A 19,492-nucleotide genomic window follows, 5' to 3' on the forward strand; every position below is an offset into this window, starting at 1 on the left:
GCCACACTGCTCCTCATGCTGCCATGATCCCACTGGCCCCTTGGCCACCTGGGTACACTGCTGGCTCACAGGCAACTCACCAGCACTCCCAGGTCCTCCTCAGAGCTGCCTACCAGCAGGTCAGCCCCAGCCTGTACTGGTGCACGGGGCTGTCCCTCCCCAGGTGCAGGATGCGACACTTGTCTTCATTGAACTTCATTAGATCCCTGTCTGCCCCACTCTGCCACCTGCCCTGTCTGGCTGCGTGGCAGCGCAGCCCCTGGGGAGCCAGCCACTCCCCCCAGTTTGGTATCACCCACAAACCTGCTGCAGTTACGTGCTGTCCCTCCATCCAGGTCACTGATGACTAATGAAGAAAAATGTCCCACCGAGGGCCTCTGCGCAGGATGGGGCAGTGCCTCACAGGGCTTGTGGCCTGGGCCGGGGGCTGCCAGTGCTAAGCCCACCACCCCCTCGGCAGCACTGCAGGCAGGCAGCGGTCCTGTCCCGTCCGACCCCCACCCACGGTCCCAATACGCCCCCCCTAGACTGACCAACAAGGGCGTGACCCAGCCAAGCCCCTGCCAGCCTGGGGCCACCTTTGTCCCCAGCTCTCCAGCCCTGTTGGCTGCCCCCCCCCCCCGCCCCGGCACAGTGTTACCCCGGGGTATGGGCAGCCCTGGCCAGGGCAGCGGCAGGCCGTGTTGCCCGCTCCATGCTGCCATTGCGGGCACCTGCATGGGCAGCCGCTCGCCTCATGGCTCCTCTCTGATTTTCTCCAGGTGCAGAAGACGAAGGACAAACCAGCAGCATTGCTCTCTCAGGTACCAGCGCCATGTCTACACCCGTGCTCACAGTCCGGAGGCTTCTCCTCTCCCAGCTTCACCAGTCCCGCTAGCATTACTGGGAGCCCTGGCAGCACTGGCTTCTGGGCTCACCAGCTCCCCTCACCCTTTCCATGCCTGGCAAGGGGTCCCCAGCACCCAGCGGTGAGGCACAGGGCAGCTGCCCCATGGAGCTCGACACCCTGCACATCCTGGAAGGGCTGATCTCACTCCCCAGGGCAACACGGACACAACCCAGCATGCCCACAGCCAGCAGCATCCCAATTTCAGTGAGGATTTCATGGATACCCTGGACCTACTCAGTGGTGAGTGGTGCTGGGGACAACGGGTGGCCCCTCTCCTGTCCCCTCAGCCTGCTATGGGGCATCTCATATCCCTTCTTGTGTCCCCTCTCTGTCCCAATTGCTGTAGGGCAGAGCTCTACTGCTTTCCTTCCCCACCACATGGCCACAGCTCACCTTTTGGGGGGCACCCCGACCTGGGGACCCTGTCATCCCCCCACCTTCCCCATGGTAAGGACCAGTCCCTCCAGCTGGCACGGGAGGGGCTGTGGCAGGGACAGGGTGGGCAGCCCATCTTCTGTGGGGTGGGGGCAGGCTGTGGGCACTGGCTCTGCCTGGCATCTGAGCCTGAAACCTGGCCCTGCCACGGCCACTGAAGGTGTCTGCCTGCCCACTGGGAGCCCAGGCAGCCTGCAGACCCCCGCCCTGAGCAGCGCCAGCCCCAGTCGCCAGCTCCTGCCCCTATTAACGCTGCCCCCATTAACCCTGCCCTCTGCCCCCGCCCCCCCTCAGTCTGTGCTACTGGTGAGCACTGGGGTGGAACCCTCTGTCTGGAGGTGAGGGGGCCAGGCTGTGTAGGCTCTGCCCTTCTACCAGACACAGTGCTCACCCTCTCCCCCTCCCCAGCTGTCCCTTCCCCCCCTGGCCCAGGTGCCAGACTGAAAAAGGAGACGCCAGTAGCCAAGGAGGTGCTGCCACTTTACCCCCACCCAGAGCTGGAGCTCCTGGTGCTGCTGGGGGTGCTGCGGGCCTTCAGGCCCCTCTTCCCTATCCCCCTACTGCAGGTGAACCCTCTGCCCACCCCTCCAGCCCTACACCCCTGCCCCAGCTTGCCCTCACACTCCGTCCTTGCTGCCAAGGCCCCAGCCCCCCCGCCAGCCCCCCCACTGTGCCAGCCCCACTGCCCCACACCTTTAACTGGCATTAAACTGTGTGACTGGACAATCCTGGCTCGCTCTGGGGGGTGTGCAAGGCCCTGCCCTCCCCCAGTGGGGCCTCCCCCCCACCCGCCCAGGTGCCCCTCAGAGAGCACACAGCAGCCCCCTTCCTTCACTCACACCAGCCTTTAATCCACCCGGTGCCCCCGGGCTGCGGCACAGCTGTGGACAGGCCTGGGGGGTGGTGGGCATGGTACCCCCCCCCCCACTCCTCCCTCCGGCGTGGGGTGCAGCGGCTCAGAGCGCGTACTCATGCCAGAGGCTGTGGGGCACAGCGGGGAGTCAGTGGGTGCCCGGTGCCCCCCACCCCGGTTGCTGGTGGTGGGAAGGATGGCCCCATACTGGCAGGGTGGGGGGGCACCGGGAGAGGGAAGGGGGTGCCTGGCTCCCCCCTCTCTGTCCCACACCCACCTGTAGGTGACATCGGGGTTGTCCTGGTGCTCCAGGAGGGCGTCGCGCACGGGGCCCGGGGGGCTCAGCCCCAGCGCCTGTGCCCGCTCCCACCGCTGCAGGCGGGTGATACCTGCGGGAGGGCCAGGGTCAAGGTCAGCCGGGGGGCCGGGGGGGCCGGGGCGGGCGGCCGGCCGGGGGTTCTCACCGGTGCAGGGTCCGTACTCCCAGGCGAGGTCGAAGCGGCGCAGCATCTCCAGCAGGGCCTGGTCCGGGGGGGCCGCCGGGGGGTCCTCGGCGGGCGGGGCGGCGGGGGGCCGGGCCCGGGGACAGCCCTTGACCTTGACCCTGCCCGGGGGTCGCCCCGGCCGCCGCCGCCGCTGGAAGGAGTCTGTGATGCGGCGGGGCTGCTCCATGGCCCTGCGGGACAGCGCGGCTGGGGGCGGCGGCGGCGGCGGCCCCGCTCCTGCCCGCGGCTGCCGGGAACCGGCGTCCGCCCTCCCCGGGCTCGCTCCGCTCCGCCCCGCTCCGCCGCTGCCGCCGCCGGGGCAGGGCCGGGGCCGGGCGCTCCGCCCCCGGTCGGGCTCTCCCCCTCCACCCGCACTGTCACCCCCGCCAGCGGTCCCCATCACCCCATGCACTGTCACCCCCACAGTGGCCCCGGCCACCCACACACTGTCACCCCCATGGCAGTCCCCGTCACCCCACGCGCTGTCACCCCCACCGCTCTTCCCATCCCCCCAGGCAGCGACAACCCCCCCAGCTGTCCCTGGGTCCTTTCACCCCATCCCAGCTGTCCTCATTACCCCCAGGCACTGTCACCCCCCTGGCTGCCCCCATCACCCCCGGGCACTGTCACTCCCCAGGCTGTCCCTATCACCCCACAAGCCATGACTGGAGCGGTGACTCACGCCGCGCAGCCCTCACCCTCTGCCCCCTGCGGTGTGCAGCCGTTCCCTCCTCCTGGGACACACAGTTGGTGACCCACAGGCGCTGTGCCTGCCTGTCCCCACCCCCAGCAGTGGTGACACCATCCCGGGGTTGGGGGAACACGACAGGTGCCACCACCGGTGCAGATTTGCCTGAGGCTTTTCAGCCCTCCCTGGGGGGGGCCGAGAATAGCAGAGGCAGGGCTGTGGTGCATGTCCCTGCACAGAGGGATGGGGTGACTCCCTGGGGACACAGCTGTGTCCCTCAGTGGTGACACCAGGCTGCCTGGGTCACGGCTGTAACGGCCAGTGCTGAGCCAGGTGTGAGAAAACCGGCACCCAGAGGGAGGCACAACCCTATAGCAGCCATCAGAGAGTCTACACTGCTCTTTATTTTGGTTTCGGTTTCTTCCTTACCCCACAGCCCGGGGACTTCCCTGCCCAGAGGGGGGACAACCTGGGCGGGGGGACACTCAGGGTCCAGCCCTGCCCAGGCCAGGGTTGTGCAGGATGAAGCGGCAGAGCCCGGGCAGCCGCTGGTGGCCCAGCTCCTCCATCAGCCGCTGCATGGGCCGGTTGCCGGTGGCCGTGTGCCCAAAGAACGGGAAGCCACGGGCCTGTGCCTGGCGAGCAGCAAGGACCAGCACCGCCCGCATGTGGCCGCGGTTGCGGTGGGTGGGCAAGGTGTAGCCGTGGGCCCCTGTCCCGAAGGGGTCGGTCAGGGTCCAGGAGATGGGCTGCCCGGTCTCATCCTGCAGGCAGATGCTGGGGAAGCGCTCCAGAACCTCTGCCAGGTACCGCCGGCTGCGCGCGTTGCCCCCATACGTCCACGTCTCGTTCAGCAGATCCACGTGTGCCAGGCTCAGTGAGCCCACCCGCACGGCGGGGTCCAGCCTGAGGTGGGGGTCGGCTGTCAGTGGGGTCCAGCAGGGGGTGCCCATGCCGGGCTGGGGCAGGTGGGGGGCTCACCGGGGCTCGGGCATGGTGCTGGGGTCAGGGTGTGGGTAGGTGTAGTACTCTGAGACTTCCAGCTCGACGCCCTTGGTCCCTGCAATGGCCTGTGACACTGTGGCCACCCCCTCCTGGAGCCCTGGGGACAGTGCTGTCAGGGGGCTCCACTCCCCCATTCCTGTCTCGAGCCCCCCTCTTCCTGACCCTGGCATATCATTGGTGCCCTCCCCAGTGTCCCCAGGGGCTACACGCAACCCCAGTCTCTGTCCCCAGCACCCCAAATCCAACCACAATGCACCCCAGTGTCACCCAGCACCCCCAAATCCAACCACAATGCACCCCAGTGGCCCCCAGCACTCCCAAGTCCAGCCCAAACACTTCCCAGTGACAGCGCCCATCATACTCCTACGCCCGGTGCTCACCCCGGCACATCAAGTCATGCCCCCACCATTCCCCAGTGCATCCAGCACCCCTAGTTCCTTCCACCAGTACTTCCCAGTGCCCCCAGCTCCTTACCCCTGTATCACCAATGGCTCCCCAAAGCGTCCCATGCTCCCAGTGCCAAACAGCACCACTGATTCTCACCCACAGCTCGCACAGTCCCTGCTCGTGGTGCTGCCCAGTGCCCCCCCATGCCCCCCCAGGACCCCCATCCCCTGGCCACCGAAGACATGGAAGGCCGTGTCCCAGCGCAGGCAGCCGGGGGTCTCCAGCAGTGCCTGGTAGGCGCCCACATCCCTGTAGAAAGCTGCATGTGTGCTCCTGTAGCAGTCATCCACCGGCATCTGCGGAGCGTGCATGGGTCCCCTGAGCCCACCTGGCAGGCACCAGGGCATTGCGCCCACCCCATGTCCCCCGTCACCCCCCAGTGTCCCCGCTGGTCACCTGTCCGCTGCGTCGCGCCAGCACGGCACTGAAGTTGGGCCATGAGTCCACCACGACCTCGAACTCACCCGGATTCCCCCGGTTGATGTTCATCACAGCCCCATAGACCTGTGGGCAGAGGCATCATAGCTGGGGGACATGGGAGCGCGATAGTTCTTTGAGCTAGGACAGCCCGGCTGCACCCCATGGCACCCTGCAACCCCCACCCCACATAGGGTGCTGAGGGCGGAGGGGGGGGGGGGGCAGAGACTAAACCCATGCACCCTCCAGTGGGTGGGTGGGAAAGATGAGCGGGTGGGGCAGGAGTGGGGAAGAGAAGAACAAGAAACATGGATTGGCTGCCTTTTGCCATGAAAGGGCTAGGTTTGTCTGATTTATATGGGGCTCTGGGAGGTGCCTGACTGCATTGAATGGGCCTAGAAAAGTATTGCCTAGCTTGGAATTAAATTGTGCTGGGATTGGAGTCCAGATGGGTTGTGATTGGCTGTGACAGAATCCTAATGGCCTGGGACTTCATGGGCAGAATCCAGCTGGGCTGGATTGGTTGGCACAGATTTTGATTAGGCTGGGATAGTTTGGAGCAGAATCCTAAAGACATGGGATTGCCATGGCAGAGTCCATCTGGGCTGGGATTGGCTGGGCCAGAGCCCATCTGGTCTGGGATTGGCTGCATCAGAATCCCAGTAGGCCGGGATTGCTTGGGGCACAATCCTAATGCCCAGCAGGGGATTGCATGGGCAGAGCGCGGCTGGGCTGGGATTGTCTGGGGCAGAGTCCATCTGGGTTTGGATTGGCTGGTTCAGACTCCCAGTAGGCTGGGATTGCTTGGGGCAGAATTCTAATGCCCTGCAGGGGATTGCAATGGCAGAGACCAGCTGGGCTGGGATTGGCTGGGGCAGAATCCCAGTAGGCCTGGAAGTCTTAAAACAGAATCCAACTGGACTGGGATTACTTGGGCAGAGTCCATCTAGTCTGGGATTTGTTGCGGCAGAATCCAACTGGGCTGAGATGGCTTGGGGCAGACTCCTAAAGCCCTTCAATTGCATGGGTAGAGTCCATCTGGTCTGGGATTGGCTGGGGCAGAATCCCAGTAGGCTGGGATGGCTTGGGGCACAATCCTAATGCCCAGCAGGGGATTGCATGGGCAGAGCACGGCTGGGCTGGGCTGGGCTGGGGCAGAGCCCATCTGGGCTGGGATTGGCTATTTCAGAATCCCAGTAGGTTGGGATTGCTTGGGGCAGAATTCTAATGCCCTGCAGGGGATTGCAATGGCAGAGACCAGCTGGGCTGGGATTGGCTGGGGCAGAGTCCATCGGGGTTTGGCTGGTTCAGAATCCCAGTAGGCTGGGATTGCTTGGGGCAGAATTCTAATGCCCTGCAGGGGATTGCAGTCGAAAAGACAAGCTGGGCTAGGATTGGCTGGGGCAGAATCCCAGTAGGCCTGGAAGTCTTAAAACAGAATCCAACTGGACTGGGATTACTTGGGCAGAGTCCATCTAGTCTGGGATTTGTTGCGGCAGAATCCAACTGGGTTGAGATGGCTTGGGGCAGACTCCTAAAGCCCTTCAATTGCATGGGTAGAGTCCATCCGGTCTGGGATTGGCTGGGGCAGAATCCAGGTGGGCTGGGATCGGCTGGGGCACAATCCATTTAGGCCTTGGAAGTCTTAAGGCAGAATCTGACTGGGCTGGGATGACTTGGGCAGCATCTGACTGGTCTGGGATTTACTTGAGCAGAATCTGACTGGGCTGGGCTGGGTTGTGGCAGAATCCTAATGGCCTGGGACTCCATGGGCACAATCCAGCTGGCTGGGATTGGTTGGCACAGATTTTGATTAGGCTGGGATAGCTTGGAGCAGAATCCTAATACCCTGGAATTGCATCAGCAGAGTCCATCTGGGCTGGGATTCGCTGGTTCAGAATCCCAGTAGGCTGGGATGGCTTGGGACAGACTCCTAATGCCCTGCATGGGATTGCATTGGCAAAGACCAGCTGGGCTGGAATGGGCTGGGGCAGAATCCACTTAGTCCTGGAAGTCTTAAAACAGAATATGATTGGACTGGGATTACTTGGACAGAGTCCGTCTGGTCTGGGATTTGTTGCGGCAGAATCCAGCTGGGCTGAGATGGCGTGGGGCAGACTCCCAATGGCCTGGGATTGCAATGGCAGAGTCCATCTGGGCTGGGATTGGTTGGGGCAGAATCCAGGTGGGCTGGGATTGGCTGCTTCAGAATCCCAATTGGCTGGGATGGCTTGGGGCACAATCCTAATGCCCAGCAGGGGATTGCATGGGCAGAGCGCGGCTGGGCTGGGATTGGCTGGGGCAGAGTCCATCTGGGTTTGGATTGGCTGGTTCAGAATCCCAGTAGGTTGGGATTGCTTGGGGCAGAATTCTAATGCCCTTCAGGGGGTTGCATTGGCAAAGACCAGCTGGGCTGGAATGGGCTGATGCAGAGTTCAGCTGGTCTGGGATTGGCTGGGGCAGAATCCACTTAGGCCTGGAAGTTTTAAAACAGAATATGACTGGACTGGGATTACTTGGACAGAGTCCATCTGCTCTGGGATTTGTTGCGGCAGAATCCAACTGGGCTGAGATGGCGTGGGGCAGACTCCCAATGGCCTGGGATTGCAATGGCAGAGTACATCTGGGCTGGGATTGGCTGGGCCAGAGCCCATCTGGGCTGGGATTGGCTGCTTCAGAATCCCAGTAGGCCGGGATTGCTTGGGGCACAATCCTAATGCCCAGCAGGGGATTGCATGGGCAGAGCGCGGCTGGGCTGGGATTGGCTGGGGCAGAGTCCATCTGGGTTTGGATTGGCTGGTTCAGACTCCCAGTAGGCTGGGATTGCTTGGGGCAGAATTCTAATGCCCTGCAGGGGATTGCAATGGCAGAGACCAGCTGGGCTGGGATTGGCTGGGGCAGAGTCCATCGGGGTTTGGCTGGTTCAGAATCCCAGTAGGCTGGGATTGCTTGGGGCAGAATTCTAATGCCCTGCAGGGGATTGCAATGGCAGAGACCAGCTGGGCTGGGATTGGCTGGGGCAGAATCCCAGTAGGCCTGGAAGTCTTAAAACAGAATCCAACTGGACTGGGATTACTTGGGCAGAGTCCATCTAGTCTGGGATTTGTTGCGGCAGAATCCAACTGGGTTGAGATGGCTTGGGGCAGACTCCTAAAGCCCTTCAATTGCATGGGTAGAGTCCATCTGGTCTGGGATTGGCTGGGGCAGAATCCAGGTGGGCTGGGATCGGCTGGGGCACAATCCATTTAGGCCTTGGAAGTCTTAAGGCAGAATCTGACTGGGCTGGGATGACTTGGGCAGCATCTGACTGGACTGGGATTTACTTGAGCAGAATCTGACTGGGCTGGGCTGGGTTGTGGCAGAATCCTAATGGCCTGGGACTCCATGGGCACAATCCAGCTGGCTGGGATTGGTTGGCACAGATTTTGATTAGGCTGGGATAGCTTGGAGCAGAATCCTAATACCCTGGAATTGCATGGGTAAGTCCATCTGGGTTGGGCTTGGCTTGATCAGAATCCAAGTAGGCTGGGATGACTGGAGGGAAGAATCCTAATGCCCTTCAGGGGGTTGCATTGGCAAAGACCAGCTGGGCTGGAATGGGCTGATGCAGAGTTCAGCTGGTCTGGGATTGGTTGGGGCAGAATCCACTTAGGCCTGGAAGTCTTAAAATAGAATATGACTGGACTGGGATTACTTGGACAGAGTCCATCTGGTCTGGGATTTGTTGCGGCAGAATCCAACTGGGCTGAGATGGCGTGGGGCAGACTCCCAATGGCCTGGGATTGCAATGGCAGAGTCCATCTGGGCTGGGATTGGTTGGGGCAGAATCCAGGTGGGCTGGGATTGGCTGTTTCAGAATCCCAGTAGGCCGGGATTGCTTGGGGCACAATCCTAATGCCCAGCAGGGGATTGCATGGGCAGAGCGCGGCTGGGCTGGGATTGGCTGGGGCAGAGTCCATCTGGGTTTGGATTGGCTGGTTCAGACTCCCAGTAGGCTGGGATTGCTTGGGGCAGAATTCTAATGCCCTGCAGGGGATTGCAATGGCAGAGACCAGCTGGGCTGGGATTGGCTGGGGCAGAGTCCATCGGGGTTTGGCTGGTTCAGACTCCCAGTAGGCTGGGATTGCTTGGGGCAGAATTCTAATGCCCTGCAGGGGATTGCAATGGCAGAGACCAGCTGGGCTGGGATTGGCTGGGGCAGAATCCCAGTAGGCCTGGAAGTCTTAAAACAGAATCCAACTGGACTGGGATTACTTGGGCAGAGTCCATCTAGTCTGGGATTTATTGCGGCAGAATCCAACTGGGCTGAGATGGCGTGGGGCAGACTCCCAATGGCCTGGGATTGCAATGGCAGAGTCCATCTGGTCTGGGATTGGCTGGGGCAGAATCCAGGTGGGCTGGGATCGGCTGGGGCACAATCCATTTAGGCCTTGGAAGTCTTAAGGCAGAATCTGACTGGGCTGGGATGACTTGGGCAGCATCTGACTGGTCTGGGATTTACTTGAGCAGAATCTGACTGGGCTGGGCTGGGTTGTGGCAGAATCCTAATGGCCTGGGACTCCATGGGCACAATCCAGCTGGCTGGGATTGGTTGGCACAGATTTTGATTAGGCTGGGATAGCTTGGAGCAGAATCCTAATACCCTGGAATTGCATCAGCAGAGTCCATCTGGGCTGGGATTCGCTGGTTCAGAATCCCAGTAGGCTGGGATGGCTTGGGACAGACTCCTAATGCCCTTCAGGGGGATTGCACTGGCAAAGACCAGCTGGGCTGGAATGGGCTGGGGCAGAATCCACTTAGTCCTGGAAGTCTTAAAACAGAATATGACTGGACTGGGATTACTTGGACAGAGTCCGTCTGGTCTGGGATTTGTTGCGGCAGAATCCAGCTGGGCTGAGATGGCGTGGGGCAGACTCCCAATGGCCTGGGATTGCAATGGCAGAGTCCATCTGGGCTGGGATTGGTTGAGGCAGAATCCAGGTGGGCTGGGATTGGCTGCTTCAGAATCCCAGTAGGCCGGGATTGCTTGGGGCACAATCCTAATGCCCAGCAGGGGATTGCATGGGCAGAGCGCGGCTGGGCTGGGCTGGGCTATTTCAGAATCCCAGTAGGCTGGGATTGCTTGGGGCAGAATTCTAATGCCCTGCAGGGGATTGCAATGGCAGAGACCAGCTGGGCTGGGATTGGCTGGGGCAGAGTCCATCGGGGTTTGGCTGGTTCAGACTCCCAGTAGGCCGGGATTGCTTGGGGCAGAATTCTAATGCCCTGCAGAGAATTGCAGTTGAAAAGACAAGCTGGGCTGGGATTGGCTGGGGCAGAATCCAGGTGGGCTGGGATTGGCTGGTTCAGAATCCCAATAGGCTGGGATGGCTTGGGGCACAATCCTAATGCCCAGCAGGGGATTGCATGGGCAGAGCGCGGCTGGGCTGGGATGGGCTATTTCAGAATCCCAGTAGGCTGGGATTGTTTGGGGCAGAATTCTAATGCCCTACAGGGGATTGCAATGGCAGAGACCAGCTGGGCTGGGATTGGCTGGGGCAGAGTCCATCGGGGTTTGGCTAGTTCAGAATCCCAGTAGGCTGGGATTGCTTGGGGCAGAATTCTAATACCCTGCAGGGGATTGCAGTCGAAAAGACAAGCTGGACTGGGATTGGCTGGGGCAGAATCCCAGTAGGCCTGGAAGTCTTAAAACAGAATCCAACTGGACTGGGATTACTTGGGCAGAGTCCATCTAGTCTGGGATTTGTTGCGGCAGAATCCAACTGGGTTGAGATGGCTTGGGGCAGACTCCTAAAGCCCTTCAATTGCATGGGTAGAGTCCATCTGGTCTGGGATTGGCTGGGGCAGAATCCAGGTGGGCTGGGATCGGCTGGGGCACAATCCATTTAGGCCTTGGAAGTCTTAAGGCAGAATCTGACTGGGCTGGGATGACTTGGGCAGCATCTGACTGGTCTGGGATTTACTTGAGCAGAATCTGACTGGGCTGGGCTGGGTTGTGGCAGAATCCTAATGGCCTGGGACTCCATGGGCACAATCCAGCTGGCTGGGATTGGTTGGCACAGATTTTGATTAGGCTGGGATAGCTTGGAGCAGAATCCTAATACCCTGGAATTGCATCAGCAGAGTCCATCTGGGCTGGGATTCGCTGGTTCAGAATCCCAGTAGGCTGGGATGGCTTGGGACAGACTCCTAATGCCCTTCAGGGGGATTGCACTGGCAAAGACCAGCTGGGCTGGAATGGGCTGGGGCAGAATCCACTTAGTCCTGGAAGTCTTAAAACAGAATATGACTGGACTGGGATTACTTGGACAGAGTCCGTCTGGTCTGGGATTTGTTGCGGCAGAATCCAGCTGGGCTGAGATGGCGTGGGGCAGACTCCCAATGGCCTGGGATTGCAATGGCAGAGTCCATCTGGGCTGGGATTGGTTGGGGCAGAATCCAGGTGGGCTGGGATTGGCTGCTTCAGAATCCCAATAGGCTGGGATGGCTTGGGGCACAATCCTAATGCCCAGCAGGGGATTGCATGGGCAGAGCGCGGCTGGGCTGGGATTGGCTGGGGCAGAGTCCATCTGGGTTTGGATTGGCTGGTTCAGAATCCCAGTAGGTTGGGATTGCTTGGGGCAGAATTCTAATGCCCTGCAGGGGGTTGCATTGGCAAAGACCAGCTGGGCTGGAATGGGCTGATGCAGAGTTCAGCTGGTCTGGGATTGGCTGGGGCAGAATCCACTTAGGCCTGGAAGTCTTAAAACAGAATATGACTGGACTGGGATTACTTGGACAGAGTCCATCTGGTCTGGGATTTGTTGCGGCAGAATCCAACTGGGCTGAGATGGCGTGGGGCAGACTCCCAATGGCCTGGGATTGCAATGGCAGAGTCCATCTGGGCTGGGATTGGTTGGGGCGGAATCCAGGTGGGCTGGGATTGGCTGCTTCAGAATCCCAGTAGGCCGGGATTGCTTGGGGCACAATCCTAATGCCCAGCAGGGGATTGCATGGGCAGAGCGCGGCTGGGCTGGGATTGGCTGGGGCAGAGTCCATCTGGGTTTGGATTGGCTGGTTCAGACTCCCAGTAGGCTGGGATTGCTTGGGGCAGAATTCTAATGCCCTGCAGGGGATTGCAATGGCAGAGACCAGCTGGGCTGGGATTGGCTGGGGCAGAGTCCATCGGGGTTTGGCTGGTTCAGACTCCCAGTAGGCTGGGATTGCTTGGGGCAGAATTCTAATGCCCTGCAGGGGATTGCAGTCGAAAAGACAAGCTGGGCTAGGATTGGCTGGGGCAGAATCCCAGTAGGCCTGGAAGTCTTAAAACAGAATCCAACTGGACTGGGATTACTTGGGCAGAGTCCATCTGGTCTGGGATTTGTTGCGGCAGAATCCAACTGGGTTGAGATGGCTTGGGGCAGACTCCTAAAGCCCTTCAATTGCATGGGTAGAGTCCATCTGGTCTGGGATTGGCTGGGGCAGAATCCAGGTGGGCTGGGATCGGCTGGGGCACAATCCATTTAGGCCTTGGAAGTCTTAAGGCAGAATCTGACTGGGCTGGGATGACTTGGGCAGCATCTGACTGGACTGGGATTTACTTGAGCAGAATCTGACTGGGCTGGGCTGGGTTGTGGCAGAATCCTAATGGCCTGGGACTCCATGGGCACAATCCAGCTGGCTGGGATTGGTTGGCACAGATTTTGATTAGGCTGGGATAGCTTGGAGCAGTATCCTAATACCCTGGAATTGCATGGGTAAGTCCAGCTGGGTTGGGCTTGGCTTGATCAGAATCCCAGTAGGCTGGGATGACTGGAGGGAAGAATCCTAATGCCCTTCAGGGGGTTGCATTGGCAAAGACCAGCTGGGCTGGAATGGGCTGATGCAGAGTTCAGCTGGTCTGGGATTGGCTGAGGCAGAATCCACTTAGGCCTGGAAGTCTTAAAACAGAATATGACTGGACTGGGATTACTTGGACAGAGTCCATCTGGTCTGGGATTTGTTGCGGCAGAATCCAACTGGGCTGAGATGGCGTGGGGCAGACTCCCAATGGCCTGGGATTGCAATGGCAGAGTCCATCTGGTCTGGGATTGGTTGGGGCAGAATCCAGGTGGGCTGGGATTGGCTGCTTCAGAATCCCAGTAGGCCGGGATTGCTTGGGGCAGAATTCTAATGCCCTGCAGAGAATTGCAGTTGAAAAGACAAGCTGGGCTGGGATTGGCTGGGGCAGAATCCAGGTGGGCTGGGATTGGCTGGTTCAGAATCCCAATAGGCTGGGATGGCTTGGGGCACAATCCTAATGCCCAGCAGGGGATTGCATGGGCAGAGCGCGGCTGGGCTGGGATGGGCTATTTCAGAATCCCAGTAGGCTGGGATTGTTTGGGGCAGAATTCTAATGCCCTACAGGGGATTGCAATGGCAGAGACCAGCTGGGCTGGGATTGGCTGGGGCAGAATCCCAGTAGGCTGGGATGGCTTGGGGCACAATCCTAATGCCCAGCAGGGGATTGCATGGGCAGAGCGCAGCTGGGCTGGGATGGGCTGGGGCAGAGCCCATCTGGGCTGGGATTGGCTATTTCAGAATCCCAGTAGGCTGGGATTGCTTGGGGCAGAATTCTAATGCCCTGCAGGGGATTGCAGTCGAAAAGACAAGCTGGACTGGGATTGGCTGGGGCAGAATCCCAGTAGGCCTGGAAGTCTTAAAACAGAATCCAACTGGACTGGGATTACTTGGGCAGAGTCCATCTAGTCTGGGATTTGTTGCGGCAGAATCCAACTGGGCTGAGATGGCGTGGGGCAGACTCCTAAAGCCCTTCAATTGCATGGGTAGAGTCCATCTGGTCTGGGATTGGCTGGGGCAGAATCCAGGTGGGCTGGGATCGGCTGGGGCACAATCCATTTAGGCCTTGGAAGTCTTAAGGCAGAATCTGACTGGGCTGGGATGACTTGGGCAGCATCTGACTGGTCTGGGATTTACTTGAGCAGAATCTGACTGGGCTGGGCTGGGTTGTGGCAGAATCCTAATGGCCTGGGACTCCATGGGCACAATCCAGCTGGCTGGGATTGGTTGGCACAGATTTTGATTAGGCTGGGATAGCTTGGAGCAGAATCCTAATACCCTGGAATTGCATCAGCAGAGTCCATCTGGGCTGGGATTCGCTGGTTCAGAATCCCAGTAGGCTGGGATGGCTTGGGACAGACTCCTAATGCCCTGCATGGGATTGCATTGGCAAAGACCAGCTGGGCTGGAATGGGCTGGGGCAGAATCCACTTAGTCCTGGAAGTCTTAAAACAGAATATGACTGGACTGGGATTACTTGGACAGAGTCCGTCTGGTCTGGGATTTGTTGCGGCAGAATCCAGCTGGGCTGAGATGGCGTGGGGCAGACTCCCAATGGCCTGGGATTGCAATGGCAGAGTCCATCTGGGCTGGGATTGGTTGGGGCAGAATCCAGGTGGGCTGGGATTGGCTGCTTCAGAATCCCAATAGGCTGGGATGGCTTGGGGCACAATCCTAATGCCCAGCAGGGGATTGCATGGGCAGAGCGCGGCTGGGCTGGGATTGGCTGGGGCAGAGTCCATCTGGGTTTGGATTGGCTGGTTCAGAATCCCAGTAGGTTGGGATTGCTTGGGGCAGAATTCTAATGCCCTGCAGGGGGTTGCATTGGCAAAGACCAGCTGGGCTGGAATGGGCTGATGCAGAGTTCAGCTGGTCTGGGATTGGCTGAGGCAGAATCCACTTAGGCCTGGAAGTCTTAAAACAGAATATGACTGGACTGGGATTACTTGGACAGAGTCCATCTGGTCTGGGATTTGTTGCGGCAGAATCCAACTGGGCTGAGATGGCGTGGGGCAGACTCCCAATGGCCTGGGATTGCAATGGCAGAGTCCATCTGGGCTGGGATTGGTTGGGGCGGAATCCAGGTGGGCTGGGATTGGCTGCTTCAGAATCCCAGTAGGCCGGGATTGCTTGGGGCACAATCCTAATGCCCAGCAGGGGATTGCATGGGCAGAGCGCGGCTGGGCTGGGATTGGCTGGGGCAGAGTCCATCTGGGTTTGGATTGGCTGGTTCAGACTCCCAGTAGGCTGGGATTGCTTGGGGCAGAATTCTAATGCCCTGCAGGGGATTGCAATGGCAGAGACCAGCTGGGCTGGGATTGGCTGGGGCAGAGTCCATCGGGGTTTGGCTGGTTCAGACTCCCAGTAGGCTGGGATTGCTTGGGGCAGAATTCTAATGCCCTGCAGGGGATTGCAGTCGAAAAGACAAGCTGGGCTAGGATTGGCTGGGGCAGAATCCCAGTAGGCCTGGAAGTCTTAAAACAGAATCCAACTGGACTGGGATTACTTGGGCAGAGTCCATCTGGTCTGGGATTTGTTGCGGCAGAATCCAACTGGGTTGAGATGGCTTGGGGCAGACTCCTAAAGCCCTTCAATTGCATGGGTAGAGTCCATCTGGTCTGGGATTGGCTGGGGCAGAATCCAGGTGGGCTGGGATCGGCTGGGGCACAATCCATTTAGGCCTTGGAAGTCTTAAGGCAGAATCTGACTGGGCTGGGATGACTTGGGCAGCATCTGACTGGTCTGGGATTTACTTGAGCAGAATCTGACTGGGCTGGGCTGGGTTGTGGCAGAATCCTAATGGCCTGGGACTCCATGGGCACAATCCAGCTGGCTGGGATTGGTTGGCACAGATTTTGATTAGGCTGGGATAGCTTGGAGCAGTATCCTAATACCCTGGAATTGCATGGGTAAGTCCAGCTGGGTTGGGCTTGGCTTGATCAGAATCCCAGTAGGCTGGGATGACTGGAGGGAAGAATCCTAATGCCCTTCAGGGGGTTGCATTGGCAAAGACCAGCTGGGCTGGAATGGGCTGATGCAGAGTTCAGCTGGTCTGGGATTGGCTGAGGCAGAATCCACTTAGTCCTGGAAGTCTTAAAACAGAATATGACTGGACTGGGATTACTTGGACAGAGTCCATCTGGTCTGGGATTTGTTGCGGCAGAATCCAACTGGGCTGAGATGGCGTGGGGCAGACTCCCAATGGCCTGGGATTGCAATGGCAGAGTCCATCTGGTCTGGGATTGGTTGGGGCAGAATCCAGGTGGGCTGGGATTGGCTGCTTCAGAATCCCAGTAGGCCGGGATTGCTTGGGGCAGAATTCTAATGCCCTGCAGAGAATTGCAGTTGAAAAGACAAGCTGGGCTGGGATTGGCTGGGGCAGAATCCAGGTGGGCTGGGATTGGCTGGTTCAGAATCCCAATAGGCTGGGATGGCTTGGGGCACAATCCTAATGCCCAGCAGGGGATTGCATGGGCAGAGCGCGGCTGGGCTGGGATGGGCTATTTCAGAATCCCAGTAGGCTGGGATTGTTTGGGGCAGAATTCTAATGCCCTACAGGGGATTGCAATGGCAGAGACCAGCTGGGCTGGGATTGGCTGGGGCAGAGTCCATCGGGGTTTGGCTAGTTCAGAATCCCAGTAGGCTGGGATTGCTTGGGGCAGAATTCTAATACCCTGCAGGGGATTGCAGTCGAAAAGACAAGCTGGACTGGGATTGGCTGGGGCAGAATCCCAGTAGGCCTGGAAGTCTTAAAACAGAATCCAACTGGACTGGGATTACTTGGGCAGAGTCCATCTAGTCTGGGATTTGTTGCGGCAGAATCCAACTGGGCTGAGATGGCGTGGGGCAGACTCCTAAAGCCCTTCAATTGCATGGGTAGAGTCCATCTGGTCTGGGATTGGCTGGGGCAGAATCCCAGTAGGCTGGGATGGCTTGGGGCACAATCCTAATGCCCAGCAGGGGATTGCATGGGCAGAGCGCAGCTGGGCTGGGATGGGCTGGGGCAGAGCCCATCTGGGCTGGGATTGGCTATTTCAGAATCCCAGTAGGCTGGGATTGCTTGGGGCAGAATTCTAATGCCCTGCAGGGGATTGCAGTCGAAAAGACAAGCTGGTCTGGGATTGGCTGGGGCAGAATCCCAGTAGGCCTGGAAGTCTTAAAACAGAATCCAACTGGACTGGGATTACTTGGGCAGAGTCCATCTGGTCTGGGATTTGTTGCGGCAGAATCCAACTGGGTTGAGATGGCTTGGGGCAGACTCCTAAAGCCCTTCAATTGCATGGGTAGAGTCCATCTGGTCTGGGATTGGCTGGGGCAGAATCCAGGTGGGCTGGGATCGGCTGGGGCACAATCCATTTAGGCCTTGGAAGTCTTAAGGCAGAATCTGACTGGGCTGGGATGACTTGGGCAGCATCTGACTGGACTGGGATTTACTTGAGCAGAATCTGACTGGGCTGGGCTGGGTTGTGGCAGAATCCTAATGGCCTGGGACTCCATGGGCACAATCCAGCTGGCTGGGATTGGTTGGCACAGATTTTGATTAGGCTGGGATAGCTTGGAGCAGAATCCTAATACCCTGGAATTGCATCAGCAGAGTCCATCTGGGCTGGGATTCGCTGGTTCAGAATCCCAGTAGGCTGGGATGGCTTGGGACAGACTCCTAATGCCCTGCATGGGATTGCATTGGCAAAGACCAGCTGGGCTGGAATGGGCTGGGGCAGAATCCACTTAGTCCTGGAAGTCTTAAAACAGAATATGACTGGACTGGGATTACTTGGACAGAGTCCGTCTGGTCTGGGATTTGTTGCGGCAGAATCCAGCTGGGCTGAGATGGCGTGGGGCAGACTCCCAATGGCCTGGGATTGCAATGGCAGAGTCCATCTGGTCTGGGATTGGTTGGGGCAGAATCCAGGTGGGCTGGGATTGGCTGCTTCAGAATCCCAATAGGCTGGGATGGCTTGGGGCACAATCCTAATGCCCAGCAGGGGATTGCATGGGCAGAGCGCGGCTGGGCTGGGATTGGCTGGGGCAGAGTCCATCTGGGTTTGGATTGGCTGGTTCAGAATCCCAGTAGGTTGGGATTGCTTGGGGCAGAATTCTAATGCCCTGCAGGGGGTTGCATTGGCAAAGACCAGCTGGGCTGGAATGGGCTGATGCAGAGTTCAGCTGGTCTGGGATTGGCTGAGGCAGAATCCACTTAGGCCTGGAAGTCTTAAAACAGAATATGACTGGACTGGGATTACTTGGACAGAGTCCATCTGGTCTGGGATTTGTTGCGGCAGAATCCAACTGGGCTGAGATGGCGTGGGGCAGACTCCCAATGGCCTGGGATTGCAATGGCAGAGTCCATCTGGGCTGGGATTGGTTGGGGCGGAATCCAGGTGGGCTGGGATTGGCTGCTTCAGAATCCCAGTAGGCCGGGATTGCTTGGGGCACAATCCTAATGCCCAGCAGGGGATTGCATGGGCAGAGCCCAGCTGGGCTGGGATCAGCTGGGGCACAATCCACTTAGGCCTTGGAAGTCTTAAGGCAGAATCTGACTGGGCTGGGATGACTTGGGCAGCATTTGACTGGACTGGCATTTACTTGAGCAGAATTTAACTGGGCTGGGATGGGTTGTGGCAGAATCCTAATGGCCTGAATTTTTTGGGGTAGAATCCATCTGGGCTGGATTGGTTGGCACAGATTTTCATTATTTTGGGATAGCTTGTAGCAGAATCCTAATTCTATGTGATTGCATGGGCAGAGTCTGTCTGGGCTGGTATTGCCTGGGGCAGAGTCCGTCTCGGCTGGTATTGCCTGGGGCAGAGTCCGTCTGGGCTGGGATTCGCTGGTTCAGAATCCAAGCTGGCCTGGAAGGCTTGAGGCAGGATTAGTCTCGGCTGGGATATTATAGATCAGAATCCTAATGCCCTGGGATTTCTTGGGCAGAGTCCAGCTGGGTTGGGATTGGCTGGCTTGGATCCAGCTGCTGGGCAGGTTGATGCTCCTTAGCAACCTAACCTGGCCCTGGGGAACCCCAGGGGTGGCTGGTCTGGGGAGAGGTTGACACTGGGATTCCTGTCCCTGGTGGGGTAAAAGCGGGAGGTGATATGGGGGTCACCATCACCCAGGACAATAGACTGGGTTGACACAGGGGTCCCTGACTTTGGAAGGGGCAGGGGTTACGTGGGGGTCTCTGTCACAGCACAGGGCAGGGGCAACAGCGGTCTCCCCATCGCTGGTAGGGCAGGGGTGACATTGGTGTCCCTATCACGGCACAGGGCAGGGGTGACAGCAGGGTCCCCATCGTGGCATAGGGCAGGGGTAATACTGGGGTCCCCATCATGGCACAGGGCAGGGGTTACAGCAGGGGCCCCGTCACCGGCATGGCGAGAGGCAGGCTCCTCCGCAGGGCCCCCTCCAGGCGCTGCAGCTGGGCTGGGCACGTCAGGATCAGCATGGTCCTGCCGAGA

General features: G+C 59.0%; 2 protein-coding genes across 2 annotated transcripts; both read right to left on the reverse strand.

Annotated features, from left to right (window-relative positions):
* Positions 1-2,150: 2,150 nt before the first annotated feature.
* Positions 2,151-3,077, reverse strand: POLD4 (DNA polymerase delta 4, accessory subunit). The gene is made up of 3 exons (XM_037403230.1): positions 2,642-3,077; positions 2,455-2,566; positions 2,151-2,305 (listed from the first exon to the last, which is right to left on the reverse strand). The coding sequence occupies exons 1-3, from the start codon at positions 3,060-3,062 to the stop codon at positions 2,281-2,283; spliced, it is 558 nt and encodes a 185-aa protein (XP_037259127.1). The 5' UTR covers positions 3,063-3,077; the 3' UTR covers positions 2,151-2,280.
* Positions 3,078-3,806: 729 nt separating this feature from the next.
* On the reverse strand, positions 3,807-19,479 carry LOC119155163 (glycine N-acyltransferase-like protein 3). Its single transcript, XM_037403436.1, has 5 exons — positions 19,402-19,479; positions 5,199-5,306; positions 4,978-5,098; positions 4,332-4,452; positions 3,807-4,256 (listed from the first exon to the last, which is right to left on the reverse strand). The coding sequence occupies exons 1-5, from the start codon at positions 19,477-19,479 to the stop codon at positions 3,836-3,838; spliced, it is 849 nt and encodes a 282-aa protein (XP_037259333.1). The 3' UTR covers positions 3,807-3,835.
* Between the last annotated feature and the right edge of the window lie 13 nt (positions 19,480-19,492).

Source organism: Falco rusticolus, chromosome 10, assembly GCF_015220075.1.
Source record: "Falco rusticolus isolate bFalRus1 chromosome 10, bFalRus1.pri, whole genome shotgun sequence".
Taxonomy (NCBI): Eukaryota; Metazoa; Chordata; class Aves; order Falconiformes; family Falconidae; genus Falco; species Falco rusticolus.

Excerpts from the sequence above, each read along its gene's own strand:
- POLD4 (XM_037403230.1), bottom strand. The coding sequence starts at position 3,062 with ATGGGGACCGCTGGCGGGGGTGACAGTGCGGGTGGAGGGGGAGAGCCC. Across the intron at positions 2,567-2,641 it reads GGAGTACGGACCCTGCACCG|GTATCACCCGCCTGCAGCGG; the intron begins GTGAGAACCCCC and ends GCCCTCCCGCAG. Across the intron at positions 2,306-2,454 it reads AACCCCGATGTCACCTACAG|CCTCTGGCATGAGTACGCGC; the intron begins GTGGGTGTGGGA and ends TGTGCCCCACAG.
- LOC119155163 (XM_037403436.1), bottom strand. The coding sequence starts at position 19,479 with ATGCTGATCCTGACGTGCCCAGCCCAGCTGCAGCGCCTGGAGGGGGCC. Across the intron at positions 5,307-19,401 it reads GCCTGCCTCTCGCCATGCCG|GTCTATGGGGCTGTGATGAA; the intron begins GTGACGGGGCCC and ends CTCTGCCCACAG. Across the intron at positions 4,257-4,331 it reads AGCACCATGCCCGAGCCCCG|GCTGGACCCCGCCGTGCGGG; the intron begins GTGAGCCCCCCA and ends CCCCCACCTCAG.